The sequence below is a fragment of the Sycon ciliatum genome, chromosome 1, assembly GCF_964019385.1.
Source record: "Sycon ciliatum chromosome 1, ocSycCili1.1, whole genome shotgun sequence".
Lineage (NCBI taxonomy): Eukaryota > Metazoa > Porifera > Calcarea > Leucosolenida > Sycettidae > Sycon > Sycon ciliatum.
In genome coordinates, this window is record NC_088643.1 from 19148924 (window position 1) to 19165141 (window position 16218).

General features: G+C 47.9%; 1 protein-coding gene across 1 annotated transcript in view; it reads right to left on the minus strand.

Annotated features, from left to right (window-relative positions):
• LOC135816594 (uncharacterized) overlaps positions 1-15205 on the minus strand; it is a 230806-nt gene extending 215601 nt beyond the window's left edge. The window contains exons 1-2 of the mRNA XM_065329777.1: positions 14959-15205; positions 7576-7884 (exon numbers count right to left, since the gene is read on the minus strand). Coding sequence (XP_065185849.1) covers positions 7576-7884; positions 14959-15124 — 475 coding nt within the window. The 5' untranslated portion in view covers positions 15125-15205. The remainder of the gene's footprint in view (positions 1-7575; positions 7885-14958) is intronic.
• Between the last annotated feature and the right edge of the window lie 1013 nt (positions 15206-16218).

Sequence of the window (16218 nt, forward strand, 5' to 3'; positions counted from 1 at the left end):
AGAGCGCCCCACCATCTCATCCTTTCCTGGCATGGCCAGCAATCGACGACATCTGAGAGTTGTAATTTTTGTACTCCTCCGAGGTGTGATTTTTGGCGTGCTGGGCCAAGCACAAGGAAGCCATCTGCAAAAAAACTGCAGAAAATTGTTGTTGTTTGATCCTTTGGTGTAATCTTTGTTTCTAGTCGAAGCTAGTTGCTGTTTGGAGCAGAAACGCTGAAATTGACTATTTTCTGCTTGTACTCATACATGTACTCCTGTACTCAGGCATGCAGTCTCACTCGTATTTTAGCTCTTTTTCTGGAATGGATGCTGCTCTGCGCCCCTTGGTGAACCTTTCCTGCGCTCGTGGAGCAGCTGAAAAAGACCACTGGTATGTCTGGTTCCTGGTTTGAAAGTGGAGAGTCGACTGTTGTGCCTTGAAAAAGGAGTAGAAAGCGATAAAGGTACGTCTGTGGCTTATTTTTGAGTGCTCCTCGTACATTTTTGATCGTGATAGAAATTCTCAGACCAAAGTCAGACCAAAGTGATGGCTGTACAATTTTCTTGTGGATTTTTTAGTTGTTTCATCTCGTATCTATGTCAGTATCGTGATGGTGACGTGGAGAGGGTGATTTTCTTCCTCTAGGCTTCGTTCGGCCGACTTTGCTTCGTCCTCGTTGAAAAGTGATCCTGAAAAAAAGGTCGATTCGCAAAATTATGTTGATTTTCAATGTACGTGGTGACATGCGATTGCTGGCTATGTCGTATTGTGGAGGTGGTCTGCTGTCTGTAGGTCATACGACATGAACCTTGTACACATATTGCACGTTTCGCAGTCAATCTGTACCTTCGATCGGACACAAGCTCCACACAAACCCTGCCAAGCGTGACCTTAGTACACTAAGATTCTCATATCGTACAAACTTCGTTGCACTCTGCCATACGATTTTTCCTTTCTCTGGCTGTAAAATCAAGGTGGGGCACTCTCGCGAGACGGCAGACCCTGTGATTTGAAAATAGGTGGCGAGTGATCTATCGCTCTCCTCGCCTGTGTCAGGCGAGCTGTAGGAGAGTGATCCAAAAATTCTCACTCCAACAACACAGCACATTATTGATATCATTTTTTTAGAGAAAAAATTCTGGATGCTTTCTGAATTTCCACCATTGTCTTGAAAGATGACAGCGGTTGGCCGTGAACTGCCATTAAATATGCAGTGTGGAAGAGCTTTTCGTATGCGTCCTCCGCTTGGACTAGAATAGCTGTGTGTATGCGTGGCTGCTGAGGCGCTTGTGTTGCCTTGCTCCCTGATGCAGACGTCGACGATGATTTGTCGGTGTCACCCAATAGCTTCGCATGGCTCACTTCGATGCTATGCGCCTACATGACAACAAGCGAAGAAAACAAGGAGAATGGTCGCGAGTCCGATCGACTTTACTTTCGACATTGAATTGACCACTTACCTGTCCAGACAAATGTCGAGTGACAGCGTGCTTCGTCATGTAGTCCGATCCCTCCACAAACCTCAACGCATCGACCTTCGCTTGACCTCTCAGCCATAGAGTCGCTCCGGATAACGTCAGAATACTTCGCACACGACTTGCACCACACTTTCACGACCAGCTCTTTACCTTCCTTCTTCGCCGAGTTGAAGCCTATGTCCTCATCTACTTTCCAGCTGAGGAAAGTGGACAACTGCACACTGTTCCCTTTCGACATTTCTACTGCTAGCAGCAGCAGGAGATCACCAGCAAGGGATCATGTCGCAAGGATAGAAAACAACTGGTATGATCAACTCCAGTTGACCAATTGGCCTTTTATTCTAAGAGTAAGAGGACGAAAGCGCCATTTGGGTGCATTTACTTGCAACGCGTGCACTAGCAGAACTTCCAGAACTACTAGTCTATGTCAGACTGCGGTCTATCTTGCTACTCGGACCCGCCAGGCGCTAGTTTAGAGGGTTGTACGGACCCCTGCGCTGCATGCAGGGGTCCGTAAAACCCGTTGAACTGGAGTGTTTCATGAGTGGTGGTAGATCTACGCGGCACAGCTCTGACTAGTTCAAGCCGCAATCATTCATCCAGACGTGTGAAATGCCCCGAGGTCATGCCAGGCTAGCTGGGCGCCATGCCAGTGCAGTGCCTGTGTCACACTCACAGTGTACGTGCAGTGAACTTGCCTACTCTCAGTACTGTGCATGTCACTACACATGACTAACTCACTGTCTAGTCTGTTTCATAACAGCGCGAGCGGGCACAGTTCCGGCCTGCGCACGGATCGATGAGTGCACTTGACACCATACACTCGTACTAGTCATAGTACAGTAGTAGTTGCGCTGCACTCCGAAAAGCGTACATGCAGCCAAAAATAGTTTCAGGCGCGCGACAAAAAGTGCACCTTCCAAGAAAATAAGGCGCGCGATGGCGCGCGAGAGCGATCGCTCGCCTCAAATCACAGGGTCTGAGACGGGGCACTCTGGCGGTACTTTAGGGTACTTATCTTTCGCAGAATGGAGTATGAATGAAGTATGAAGACATCCAAGAGGAAGATTGCCTGATGAGTCCAGCGGGGACGAAACGTACGTCGCAATCGAGCTATGTCGTTGCTGTGTCATCTTCTATGTGCCATGCGCTACTTGATGTACCAGACTGCTATGTCGGATACCGCCAACCAGGCATCGACGAGGCGCCAGGCGCGAACTGATGGTGGTGGTGGTGAGAAGGAGAGCTCTGTGCCAGAACTTTGCAGCTTAGAGAGCGTGTGTGGGCTGGCGTGTGTTTACCGCCATATTTCCAGGTGTGTCTTTAGGCGAGACCAAAATAAAATCGAGATTCCCGGGCAGCACCCACGTGAAATTGGTGCGGGCGGGTGAATTTTTTTTTTTTTTTTTCCCGGTATGTACATGGGCTATATGTGTGCATGCCATGTTGAACTTTTTTTACAGCATTTTTCGGTAATTTTTATTCAATTTTTTTACAGACAACAGATACGCTGTTTACCTGTTCAATTTTTCTATATTTCGGCCAACGATGGCCCTGATCTGTACATCTGGGAGTCTTACAAGCTCGGGTCTGTGTGACTCCACGTCACAGATCTACTCACACGATCAGTACTGTACATGTATGAACTGTTCAAAAAACAAATTGGCTTTGGCTCGATTTTGGTGCGGGAGGGCCCGGGAATCTCTATTTTTTTGGTCTCGCCTTACCACCATATTTATCAACCATATCTTTCGACAATTCGAACTAAGACTTTGGACATCAATGCGTGCACTTGAGATGAAAAAACTTGTTGTGATGGAAGGTAAAATATAGAATGGCAACTGGCCATGAGGAATTTACTGTCCAAGGAAGGGTTCATACTTTTTTTGGTCCTCCTCGTCTCTGCTCTCGGCGCTGGTGACAACTTATATATGATATGTTTTGCTCGAGATCGACACTCTCACTTTCGCAAGCTCACCTCTCTTCCTCTCCGCTGCCTGGTTGTTTTCTAAAGGGAAGTCGATTGTGACGGTCGCCTTCTATAGGACTACCTGTGTTTTTTTCAAATCAGTCGCCGTTCTTCCCAAAATCTTTTTTGAACGACGACAACGCGTACAGTACTTGCAAATCTTCACGATGCCCTGGATACTCCGGGCGTTGAGCCGGAGGTGAGGGAACTGCGATCTCAGCTTGGCGAGCGATCCCTGAGGGTGAGCGATCTCGGCCGTTTTGCAAAATGGAACTGGTTCTGAGTAGCTGGTTACTTTCTTGTGCGTCGCGCTGCGCTTGCCTGTGCCGTGTGACAAGATAATCTATTTTGATGCGGCACTGTATCAATCAGAATCACCCACCCGTCGCTCTTGAAATCTAGCTAAACCTTTCAGGTACTAGTAAACTAACTTACTAACCAAACTTGGGATGAAATCGGCTGCCAAGTGATCATTCACGACATAAAAACAAAGTTGAAAGATAAGCGACAATATTGCTGACGCGGACCAAGTAGTTTAAACCCTATTTGCTATTCCAGTTCACTCATTCGAAACGTTCATAACCTAAATACCTTGCGAAAAGGAATAGATACCATCTGCACCTCTTGATAGATTGGCTACTACTGAGTAGGCTAGAAGAGAATGCAAAGCAGTCAGTTTTTTTGACAAATGACTTTGGAAATGTATCCATGGGGCACCCGTGTGTTGTCCCTGCCCTTTTGGCACGTGTGTGCCCCTTTTGGCACGTTGGTGCGGACCGCGCGCGGACTGCGCGCGGACTGCGCCGGTTGGAGATTATCGTACATGTTCTTGTTGTTGTGCGCATGCTTGCATGCTTATGGTGCCTTCTTCCTGAGACTCTCCTTGGAGTAAGACGAAAATAATCTGTCCTCTGAGTGTGGCGTGCGTGTGATGTAGAAGAGAGTAATCGGAAGGGCTATCGTGCGAGGGAACAAAACCCCCCGACGACAATTGGCGCCCAGCTAGTGGCATCGTTCCCCACGACCCTGAGATCGTTTCCGTTTTTGCCGTGGCTTCAAATCTTGCCTTCTCCACGCATCCTCGCCATGGCTCCGCTTTGCTCCATCTGCTCAACCCTGTCCTCGGAGCTCCTACACAGGTGAGCATGCTTTGTCTGCCCTGCGTAATGTTTGGTACCTTGTACGTAGTTCTCCTGGTACTAGTCTTCGATTTGGGATTTTCAAAATAATTGTTTCGCTTCGTGGCATTGAAGTCCCGGGTTGTTCTCTTGTGTACAAGTACCTCGTTCGAGCCTCGCTCTTGTTAGTACATGATTGTGGCCCACGTTGTGTGTGCGGTGTTTTGAACCAGTGTACATTGTCGCCCTCCGGCCTCTGGCTGTTCGAGTGGTCGTGTGCACTGTGTTTTCACACCTTCTGACTTGAAAGTTCTGTTGTCCGTTCTGTCGTGCATGCTCATCGTGTTGCTTGGTACGTCATCATGGTAGTCAGCATTGGTAGCTTTGCTCGTGTTTGCTTACTCGCCCTGTGTTGTGCACTGGTGCACGTCGTTTCGGTGTCGTCGGACTGCTCCGATCCTGTGTCGTCCGATTTGTTTCAGTTTGGTAGATGTCCCCATCGATTTACTCGATGTGGTGGCACTTCGTCGTTTCCAGTTTCAAGTACAAGTGCTTTATTTTTCGTTTTACTAGTAATCATGTTTTGTGTCGAGCGTTTTAGTGCTCCGCCTGGTTGTCCCGCTCATGTGGAATGGCTGACGCCCAGTGGTGTAACATGCTTCTGAGATTCTCGTTGACGGTCCGGGTGGCAATATTTCTGTGAGCGTGTTGTTTGGTATTTGTGTTTTGGCACGTGGGTCTCTTCATTTCACCTAGGGGGGCGTCCGATCATGGTGAGCCACGGTCTGCCTGGTGGGCTGGTGGGATCCAGCGCTTATTTGTATCGGTTCGCCTTGCGGGTGTTCGGTTTCCGTGTTTTGCTGGCTGGCCTTTGTGCATCCCAGTAGGGTTCAGGACGGTGTTTTTTTGTGTTTCGTGAGCGGATGTGTTTCACGCGTGATATTCAGGTTCAATCCCTGTGGGTTTTTTCAGGTTAGAGACCTGTGGTTTTTTCAGGTTAGAGGCCTGTGGTTATTCAGGGTAGCGCCCTGTGGTTTTTCTATGTTAATTTTTGTTTGCGTATTGGTGACCGATTTGTTTGTGTGCTATCTGGTGTCCTCATGGCTAGACTGCCCCTGTATCCGTAGGCGTGTTCAATGTTGCTGTTCTGCCATTCCTTCTTGTGGTTTTTCTTGTCTGAATTTTGGCTCCTAGTATTGCTGAGATGTTTGCGTCAGTCCGTGTTTCTTTCTTTCTGTGTGTGTCTCTGTGAGTTTTCGTAGCCCCATCGGCTGCGCGATGGTTTTCCGGACAACTCCTGTGCTGTCAGATGACTGGTCACCCGGTTCAGCTGCCGCGGTCTTCGCAGTAGCGTCGGTTTGCCTTGGCTTCGCACCAGGGCGAGGTGGTTGTTTTCCGGGGGCCCACGCCTGAAAGATGGCGGTTCCCTCTATGGGTGGGCCCAGTCTGTTTTCTTTCCACCCCTTTGCTTTGGCTTTTCCCCCGTTGTCCGGAGTTACTAATGTATCCTACTGTTTTGGCCCTGCGTATCTGCATGTGTATGTTGTTCACATTTGATTTCTTTTTCTCCTGTCTGTCTTCTCGTTTTGTTTTCTTCTCTCCCATCCTCAGGAGAGGATGCATTTTTTTCATGTGGAAGTATGTTGTCCCTGCCCTTTTGGCACGTGTGTGCCCCTTTTGGCACGTTGGTGCGGACCGCGCGCGGACTGCGCCGGTTGGAGATTATCGTACATGTTCTTGTTGTTGTGCGCATGCTTGCATGCTTATGGTGCCTTCTTCCTGAGACTCTCCTTGGAGTAAGACGAAAATAATCTGTCCTCTGAGTGTGGCGTGCGTGTGATGTAGAAGAGAGTAATCGGAAGGGCTATCGTGCGAGGGAATAAAACCCCCCGACGACACGTGCACAGTATGCGTGTCAATCAAAGCAATGTCACCACGCACAGAGAGCTGGGCGATTCATCACTCGGCTACTATTTATTTATGTACAGTCAACTTCGCTTATAACGACACTCGGCGGGGCATCAGAAAAGTGTCCTTATTCGCGAAGTGTCGTTATACCCGAAGTCTCATTATATATTACAGTTGGATGGGACTTTGCTCTGGGCATGGAAATGCTGTCATTATTCGCGAATTGTCGTTATATCCGCAGTCGTTATTAGCGAAGTTGACTGTATTTGTAGCTGCACTGTAAAGAAGGAGCTAGTCAGGCAGCCACGTCGCCCAAGATCATCAGCATGTGATCATGTGCACTAACTTGTGACTTTGAGGGGGAAAGGCTACTAGCCCCTGCAGTAGAGACGGTTCGATACCGGAACGGCTTGACAGCCAAATTTGTATAGACCCAAACCGATCATCAGCGTGGATTGTTCACTCGAAATATGTTTGTGGAAGGAAACTGGCATGTTGAAGTTTGCTCTGAGGCCAGAGTCAATCGAACTGATCCACTACTTTGTGTTGGCCCATTGCCTCCAAGGTGCCCAATTTTTCGCTTCAAATCAGAGGTGGCTCCAAACCGGACAGGTTATAGAGTGCACGTCAAATTCACTCTGAGTTCTGAAATTAGGTAATTGCTATCGCTGCACGACGGCCAGTACAGAGCAACAATACGCCTTGTGTGTGCTTCCATTACTTTTCATTGGTATACGGTGCTTTATTGGCGAGAGACGAGCCGCTGTTTACCTGCGACAAGAAGTTGATTTTTCGAAAGACGTAAACTCAAGTCGCAGTGCGAAGCAACATGTCAAAAACTCACCTGCTTGGTATGGCGCTTCTGGTCAACGCAGAGCCATGAAATTTTGGCTCGGAGTAGAACACATCGTAGTCTCACCGCGACATATGTTTTCTAATCAAAATACCAGGAGAGAAAGTGAATATTGAGTCCGTTCCGGTTTGCAACCTATATCCTATTTGAAACCGTCGCCTCTACATGCGGGCAGACGTACATGCTATATGGCTTCCATTTTGCTTCCAGTTGCGTATAGGTAGAGTACACAACACACACAAGGCAAGGTGATTCAGACCACTTACCCCAGCTGGACCGAACATCGACCCAGCGGTCAGGTGTCGTATAGCCCTCATGCCTGAACGACACCGAGTAGGTGCCGTCGGGCATTGGAGGAGTTGTGATGGTTGTCATGTTGTACGGCTGGGATACACTCCACGGAACTGGACCAGTGATCACAAACGTATAAAGGCTAACTACCACTCCGTACTTGCTGAGGTCGGGTCTGTCAAACGTCAAGCTGGTGCTGTTGACGGCAACTGATCGTCTGGTAAAATTGGACATGTAACCGGGCCGGTTGGTATCATCCCACGAGAGCACTTCATATCCCGATCCTGCAGACGGAGACACATTGGCACAACAACATTGGCAACAACTTCGACGGCCCGTGGCAAAGAAAGTGTCTGCTCCGAACGGCGGAGCTCGCGCTTCCTGCCGAATGACTTGACACTTGACTGCCTCACGACTGCGTCTGGAGCACACGAGAAACCCGTCGAACATTCCACCCGGCAAACCTGCAAGTCATTCGGCAGGAAGCGCGAGCTCCGACGTTCGGAGCAGAAACTTTCTTTACCAATTGCCGCCAAGTCGCAACATCTTTGTTCGGCCCGTGGCAAGTTAGCATATCTGGCCAGTGCTCTGCAAAAACCAACCTCCGGTGCTACTTTGGCGAAATTGAGTTTTCGCTGGATTGTTCACTCGTGACCCTTTATTAAACTTCTGGTGAAGTTTTAGGTGGATTGCATTCATATTCAAGTAGATACAATGACAATTTCTTTGTTATTATCCCGCAAAATTTGAGGAAAAATAGCAAAAATCCTGGATTTTGTGCTACATTTTGGAACCAATGCTGTGAGAATTCAACCGACATGATTGCAAACAAACTTTGAAGAATAAATCTGTATGTCATATTCTTCAAAAGGAAAAGTTGACAATGTCATTGTGGAGCTAGACAAGTTCTATCTCTGTGCTGTGGATGGTACTGCTCGTGAATCTGCTGGAAGAGGTATTTGGCTCTTTCCGAAAATATGCCAGCCGAAGTGATGGGTAGAGGCAGGTGCTGAGTAGAGAAGAAGCTAGGATCAACGCCGAGTTTATAATAGATGTTGATAGTTTTATCTGGTAGTTAGAACGCCTAGTGATGTATGCATTGGCCGCATACATCCTTCTACGGTTTCATAACAATGATATTTTGGAAGTCTCTTTTCCAAAACTTGCGAAATGTACTGTATGCAGCTTTGCCACCAGGCTTTGTGTACCCCTGGTGAACAAGCTTCTTCGTACAAGTAGTGACGCAGGGCAAATACATGTAGGTTGGTACAGGCTTGTTCAACGGACGGTGCCGATGTGGAGCTGCAGGCGTACTGCATCAGCTCCACAACATCTTCCACAGGCAGAACATTCCATGGAAAAGTTCATTCCCTTCCTGTGTTTAGTTGGGCTGATATCACTTGCACTGACATCAGCCTGCACAGGTTTTAGCACCAAGGCAAGGGCTTGATACACAAAGACTTCCTGACACACAGGTACATGACTTCCACACCAGCCGCTGACTCCAGAGTAGTATGTTTAGCGCGATCTATCACATCTGTCAGCTCGCTGGGCCACTGTTCCGTGATGGGTAGCCTCTAGGCTCCAGCGGATTATGCTCGTGAAATCATGGAATTATGCTTTCATGGATTCTCGCATTATGCTCACAAAATCCTCATATTATACTTTGGCACGCGAGGATACATATTCACTTTGTTGAACTTATGGAGCATCAAAGTTCGGAAAATTGTGCCTTTTTCGTACTTGCAAATGGCCATAAGTAACAGTTACAACAAAATACATGAGTATTCCCATACCAAGGTGTCCATGCATGCTAGAGATAGTACAGGGAGTAGCACAGCATTGTAAGTATTATACTACTCTCTGAGATCAAATGATGGAAAAGAGAAAATATTACCTCTTCTATTCATTAGTTGACCTCTTTTGTAAAAAACATTTCATTGCCAAATTAGTTTGAGTTACTTTGAAAATTATCATGTTCAACTGTCTTCGTAATTGTCATATTCTGACAACCGATGTCACACTCACCCTGCGAATAATCAGCTCATCTCTCCTGTAGCTCCACCTCTCCTTCCATCATGACCAACCTCAACTATACCTCGATCGTTTTAAATCATTAGAGCAATATCCATAGCCTGCAGTGCAGTCATGGTTGCTAAAATCCAGTGGTCCTCAATTCGTAACATGCATAATGTACATGCACGCAGAGTTTTGCGGACTACCCGTCACTATCTCGTCCGCCCCGGGATACCTGATAACGGCTGATTCACTCGCATCTTCTGCTACATGTGCTGTATCAGTGTGAGAAAGAACTTTGAAGAAGACGAGTTCGAGCATACAATAATGTATTGCCATGATTTCTACCCTGCCTTTCATTGAAAACACTATCTGCATGACCTCCAAACCCTTTACCATGCAGACCATCAGCACTGATCAGGTGCATCGTACACAATTCTGTAGCCTACATACTAGAACTGTGGTACAACCATGTAGTTATGCTTCTACCTCCGAGAGGATGCCAAATTATGCTCCAAATTTTCAACCACCAAATTATGCCAATAATTATGCCAGCATAATCCGAGGGTGCCTGGTAGCCTCACCACGTCTCCTCAACACGTATAGCTTTCTGCCTAAACAATTCATGTAGCGCTCTAACTTCGTTGGGGCCCGCGCTGAGTTGTGCGCTGTAAGCAGGTTTCAAGTGTCAAGCTCTTGAAACAGTTCTTACCAGAACAACTATACAGCCCTTGTCGCGAGCCTCCTCGATTGTAGACAGTACTTGGGTCGATTTTTCTTCATCTGCACTCTGTTTACCGCCGGCATGGAGAGGCTGGGCTAGTGGCGGAGCTGACGCCTCAGCAAAATTCTCCTTCGCATCAGCGTTGCGTCCCACGAGTCAACATCCGACGTCCCCTTGGCACCGCTGTTACCAGACCTACGATTTCAGGATACGCCAAAAAGTGACTCGTCATCATGAAGTAGTGCGCATGAAACCTCTGCGGAGAAGCCCACAGCAGTTTGAGCCAGCGATCGTATTCTGCTTCGTTCCGCCATGACTTTCACCTTGTGATCTTCAAAAAATCGACAGACCGTGACGTTTGATCTTTTTCTCGAAACAATGTGAAGCACCGAAGGTCGGTCTTCGCAGAGCGCGGGTCATCATTATGCGGACAGAAAGATGCGCGCCCGGGGGGGGGGGGGCATTGCTACGATGTGTGCACTGGTCACGCTGGGCGATTCTACATATGGACGCGGTAACATCATTGCTGCTCTACGACACCTCTCTTTATAGTTTAGTATATGTTGTCAGTACATAAAGGACCCCTGTGCACCACTTTGTAACTTCAGGTACAGTAAAACCTGGTTTAAGCGACCACCCCACGGTGTAAGCAAAAGCGGTCGTTAAAGCCAGGCGGTCTTTAGAACCAGGTCCCACAGTGTGTGTGTAGAACTGTCCGTGCATGGAAAAACGGTCGTTAAAACCAGACGTCGCTTACGCCAGGTTTTACTGTAACATGTGTTAACGCCCTGACGTGCTGCTTCTGCGGGCACTAAGGAGCGATACGTCAAGTAATCAGTCCTGGAAATCGTCTAGGTAGGACAATGTGTATGTACGGGTCCCACGTGATGAATACATTACGTCAGAAGGAGAAATATAACGCCAAGGCGGAGCTGGACCCTGTCCCACAGGACGCGGTGGTCATAACAAAAGGGAAAATGAACTTTTTTTCAAAAAATCCCCTTTCCTTTCCTTTCGTCCAGCATTTGTTTTACTTCCGTTTTTGATTGTACAATGTCACTCAACTCCTCATCCCCGTCGACTCGTAAGAGAAAGATAACTGGCTATATCGCCGACAAAGTCAAGCGCCTGAGCTGCCTCAGCAAACGTAAATATGGCTTGATTCGAGCGGTAAGTATCCTCTATCCTCTACCTTGTTGTACATTGCGAACTTTCATCTGATAAGTTTCTTGTGTTTGCATCTTTGTGTTGACGCAGGGCATGGAGCTTCATGAAGCTACACACGCCAACGTGCTAGTTCTGGTGATATCTCCATCAGGTGTTGAGCACCTATATAGCAGCAGTCCGGTAGACGACTTCTTCCCAGCCCTTTAACCTGTTCAGCACGAAGGATGTAATAATACGTCATTCAGAATACCACTGCACCACGGAGGACGTAATATTACGTCCTGAGTGTACATCGCGCATATACGCGATTTGTGTGGATCGCGTGCGTTCAAACTATCGTAACTCAGTCAATTCTTGGTCGATTCTCACGATCGAAGTATGTATCTGGAAGAGAAAACTCTCAGCTTGCGATAGAAACAATCGCCGAAGCGATACGACCCCGGGTTGTTGAGATATGCGACTCGACACGGCAAATTCAAAGAGAATTTTTTGCGCGATCTGCAGAACGCGTATTTTGCATTTTCGATCATTTTCGATCATTTTTGCGCTACCTGCTGCCATGGAAACTAGATTCAAATGATGGTGGCGGATCTCGGGAGTCCTCAAAAAAATTTGAGCTCGATACGAGCAAGGAGGGTGAAATGGCAGCTGAGGATTTGGTCTCTTGCCCGTGCTCAAGTCTGTCGAGCGCGTGGGTGAAGTTTGCCAGACTGTAGCATGGGCGTTTAGTTTCGCTCCGAGCTGAGTTTGGAACTAGTTTTCTCCTCGTCTCAAGACCTTTCCAGGAAGCTCAAGATCGTGGAATTCGTCCAAGGGAAGGTTAAGTTATCGATCCTTGAACAGGTAGTACTTTCATATGAAAAACGCCACTTTTGCAGGTGTTGCCGTGGGGAGGCATTCAGGTAGCGTCGTGCTCAAAAGGTTAAAAATCGAATTCCCCACCTCCTGCCCCTACAACTCCCACCCCACCAACTCCCACCTCACCAACTCCCACCTTATCATGCACTAAGCCTAGCTTTACTCCAGTCGCATGCATAGCACGCCCAAACTCTTACCAGTAAAAATTGATTCACCATCATGTACAAATATCATTACGAGTTGATTCACCATGTACATATTAATACCGGTATATTCTGATTTTGTTCTAGAACGTGGCATGTGAGAATACCATATGCCATATCGTCAAAGGCAAACATTTGGAGTTGAAACGAGGGATTCTTAGTAAAAAAAACATAGTTTATCATTGTTGATGAAGATAATAAACGAAGGTGCTCAAAATTTATGACAAAATCACCGGCAGTGGGGGCACAATCACGTGCACATGACACAACATAGCGGCGTAGCAGCTCATCCATGCATCCATCTATGAAGCGACTGAGTTCATCATAAGTGCGGTGGTGGTCCTTGGCCTTGTGGGCCCAGTCCAGCTGACGCGGCGAAGAAGAAGTGTAGCCTTGACTGAAACAAAACTCTTTGTACACAAAAGGCCAAAGAGTCTTGACAATGGCCTGGATTAAGTTCATCTCCCAGTGAAGGCCTCCACTTTGCGACACAACCCAGTCGAACTCACCTGCAGGGATGCTACCCAGCACATTCAAACCTCCACTCGCTACCCTGCCCTGTAGATGAGTGTTTACACGGCTACGCAATGATGCTAGGCTGCCAGACACATTCAAAGAGTGCTGCCTACAGTAGCCCACCAACGACTCCTTGGTCATGCTACCTACATCTAAAATGCCCACGGCATGGTACGCTGCTTTCCTGGCCTCGTCTCTACTTTGAGCAATGGCAGTACGCATCAGTGAATATGGAAGGCCATCACAGACAATGGTAAGCCACTCTCTACAGCCCTGCTCACCAACACATTGTTTCACACCTGCACTTGTCCCAATTTCCCTCAGGAGAACACGCACTGCCTCATGTGAATTGGGGTTCACAAAGACAGGCTCAAGCAATCCTACATTTGCCGGAGGGACAGGAGGAGAATCCAACTGCACTGAGCGTGTTGCCCTAACCCGCTCTACATTAACCCCGCCACTGTCTGCTACAAGTGCGATCCTGCACCCACTGTCGGGGAAGACGGAAGACGGAGAACTTCAGTGGACACTCGAGAAAGACCGCTGCTTCTGCGATAGCAGCCCTGATGTTTGTGACTGCACACTCTGAATTGCTACATTTGGCGCATGCTACGTTTTGCTGCCCCTGCGGACGACTGCACTGAAAGTGGCGCCGTCATGCCACACACAAAAGCCTCTACTATGGGATTATAGGAGCGGGAAGTGATGCGCCGAGCGGGGATGCCCAGCAATGACTCCACTTTCCTACTCTCCTTTGAGTGGCTAATGGCGTCTAGAATTTCTGCAAACAGAAACTTATTCTCTATCTTACATATCTCATTAACTACCTTTACCCTACCCTGCTCTGTCGCAAGAAGCTCATCTAAAAATTCTCTTGACTTCAGCAACACGTTCTCTTCCCGCAACCCCTCAACCTCCTTCTGCAACTTCTCCACTAAATCCCTTAGTTCCTCACAGTCCCCACACCCTACTACTAATGCCTCACAGTCCCCACACCCTACAGGTTTGTTTTCTGGGAGTGGGGTAGGTGGGGCCGTGAGGTACCTCACTTGGAGATGGAACCTTGAGCGAGTCTGCGGACGTCCTTGGTGGTGCATACAGCTCGTGCTGGACGACTTCTGGCTTGCAGTCGGCCACAGCTTTGCACCCTCTGCAAATCGAGGAAACAGGACGTCGAGCAATACTGGAGAGGACGTTCAGCACAGCCCTTCTCGTTGTCGTATCCTTGGCGGACGAGGAAGGGCTTTCCCAATCCGAATGGAAAGGGTTAGGACAAGAGTAGTGTCCAGGAGTAACACTAACTCTACGCTTAGAGCGCCGCGTCTGGATACCGCTCTTCTTCATTGCCTCAGCTCAATAAACCACAACAAACTGTGATAAATTCGTTCCAAGCGATTTATTTTCTTCACTTTTTGAAAAATCGGCACATGAAAGTGAATTTTTTTCACTGGATATCTCAAGGAGTCCTATTACTCTCATCTTCGCATGCACAGAATCTCCGCAACTCAGCAGGTTTTTCCGCATTGGACATGCAAGGGACAGATTTTTTCTGATTCACGGTGCTTACAAATCCATGTTCACTTTGTGCAAGAAAAAATATGACGCTTGCAGACGCGTACGCACCGTACGTGATTTCCAAGGAAACCTCCGATGCCCTAACTAGGCGATTTCCCAGACCTGGTAATGAACGGGCTAGAATTTCACCAGGTACAGGATCTCCATAATGTACATGACGGCTGTAATGGAGATTTCCACATGAAAATTAAGAACGGCCAAGGCCGCAGCTTTGAATCTCCAATTATTCGGCATCTGACACTAATAACGTAGCTGAATTCATTCTCATGCGCTCACTGATGTATCATTCCATGTCTTACCCGTGAGATTGGATGGGTTAAAGAACGTCCAGCTTATTGTGTTGAAGAAGCCCTCGCGGCTGACACGGAACAGATGAACCCAGTAGCGGTTCCCTAGACTAGCAAAGACCATTATAGGGAAACCATTGGCAGAGCGAATAGTTTGAACAAAGACAGTTTCTCGCATAGTGGTTGAGACAACACGGATAACCTGCACTACATAAGAGTCTGCTGTTGCATCCGGTGACGCCAGAGTGACATTGTGCTCCCACTGTGGTTGTGCTATTATTCCTGTAACAAAATAAAAAGATAGATTGCAAAGCGAGACACACCACTTCCAGACCAATACCGGGCTGATTGCTAACAACGCAATGGGGCGCGAGACTCTGAAAAAACAATGGAATGATCTGTATTGCCTGCCATTCATAAGCATGCACAGAGTACAAGAAACCAGCACAACCGAAAAGCAGTAAACGCTTCTCTCCAAGACCAGAGCAGTGACAGAGTGGCGGCAATTATGACCGTATGTCGAAACAAACTCCATTGATTGTCATTTCACATTTGCACAACATTGGTGTTGTATTCTTTTCACACCTACCTAGCTGAGCTATGCAGAGTTTTCCAGGTTGTTCATCACTAGAAGCACCCCCCCCCCCCTTCGTTTGCACGGGGGCGCACCTGTGTGTGTGTGTGTGTGTGGGTGTGTGTGCTGGTTTGCTGCTCCCCAAGATCGCTCTGCCTGGAGGCAGATTGCTCACCGTTGTCCTCCCTCCCGTGCTCCCCTGATCCTGACTCTGGCTTCCGCTGCGCATGCGGAAAGGTCTGCCGTCGTCCCCGGGATCTCAAGCGCCATGCTCTGTACTGCAAAAGCTAGCAGATAGTCCCTTCGCATTCATTGCCATCGGCAATGGGCATTTTCAAGGTGTGTGTGTGTGTGTGTGTGTGTGTGTGTGTGTGTGTGTGTGTGTGTGTGTGTGTGTGTGTGTGTGTGTGTGTGTGTGGTGTGTGTGTGAGTGTGTGGTGTGTGTGAGTGTGTGTGTGTGTGCGTGTGTGTGTGCTTATGTGTGTGCATTTGCAGATTTGCGTGCTTCCCTTGCAATGGGCGTATACACGGTGCATGGTGTGACTGGATGCGTTTTTGCAAGGATGCATGCGAACTTGACTTGTTCCGGAATAATAACAAATCTCCTCGTATTATAATGTGTTGCGAAGTGGTTGTGGTCATGGTTGTAACAGCATGTCAAACAGCGATAGCTGTTTACAAAACTCTGTACATGTACA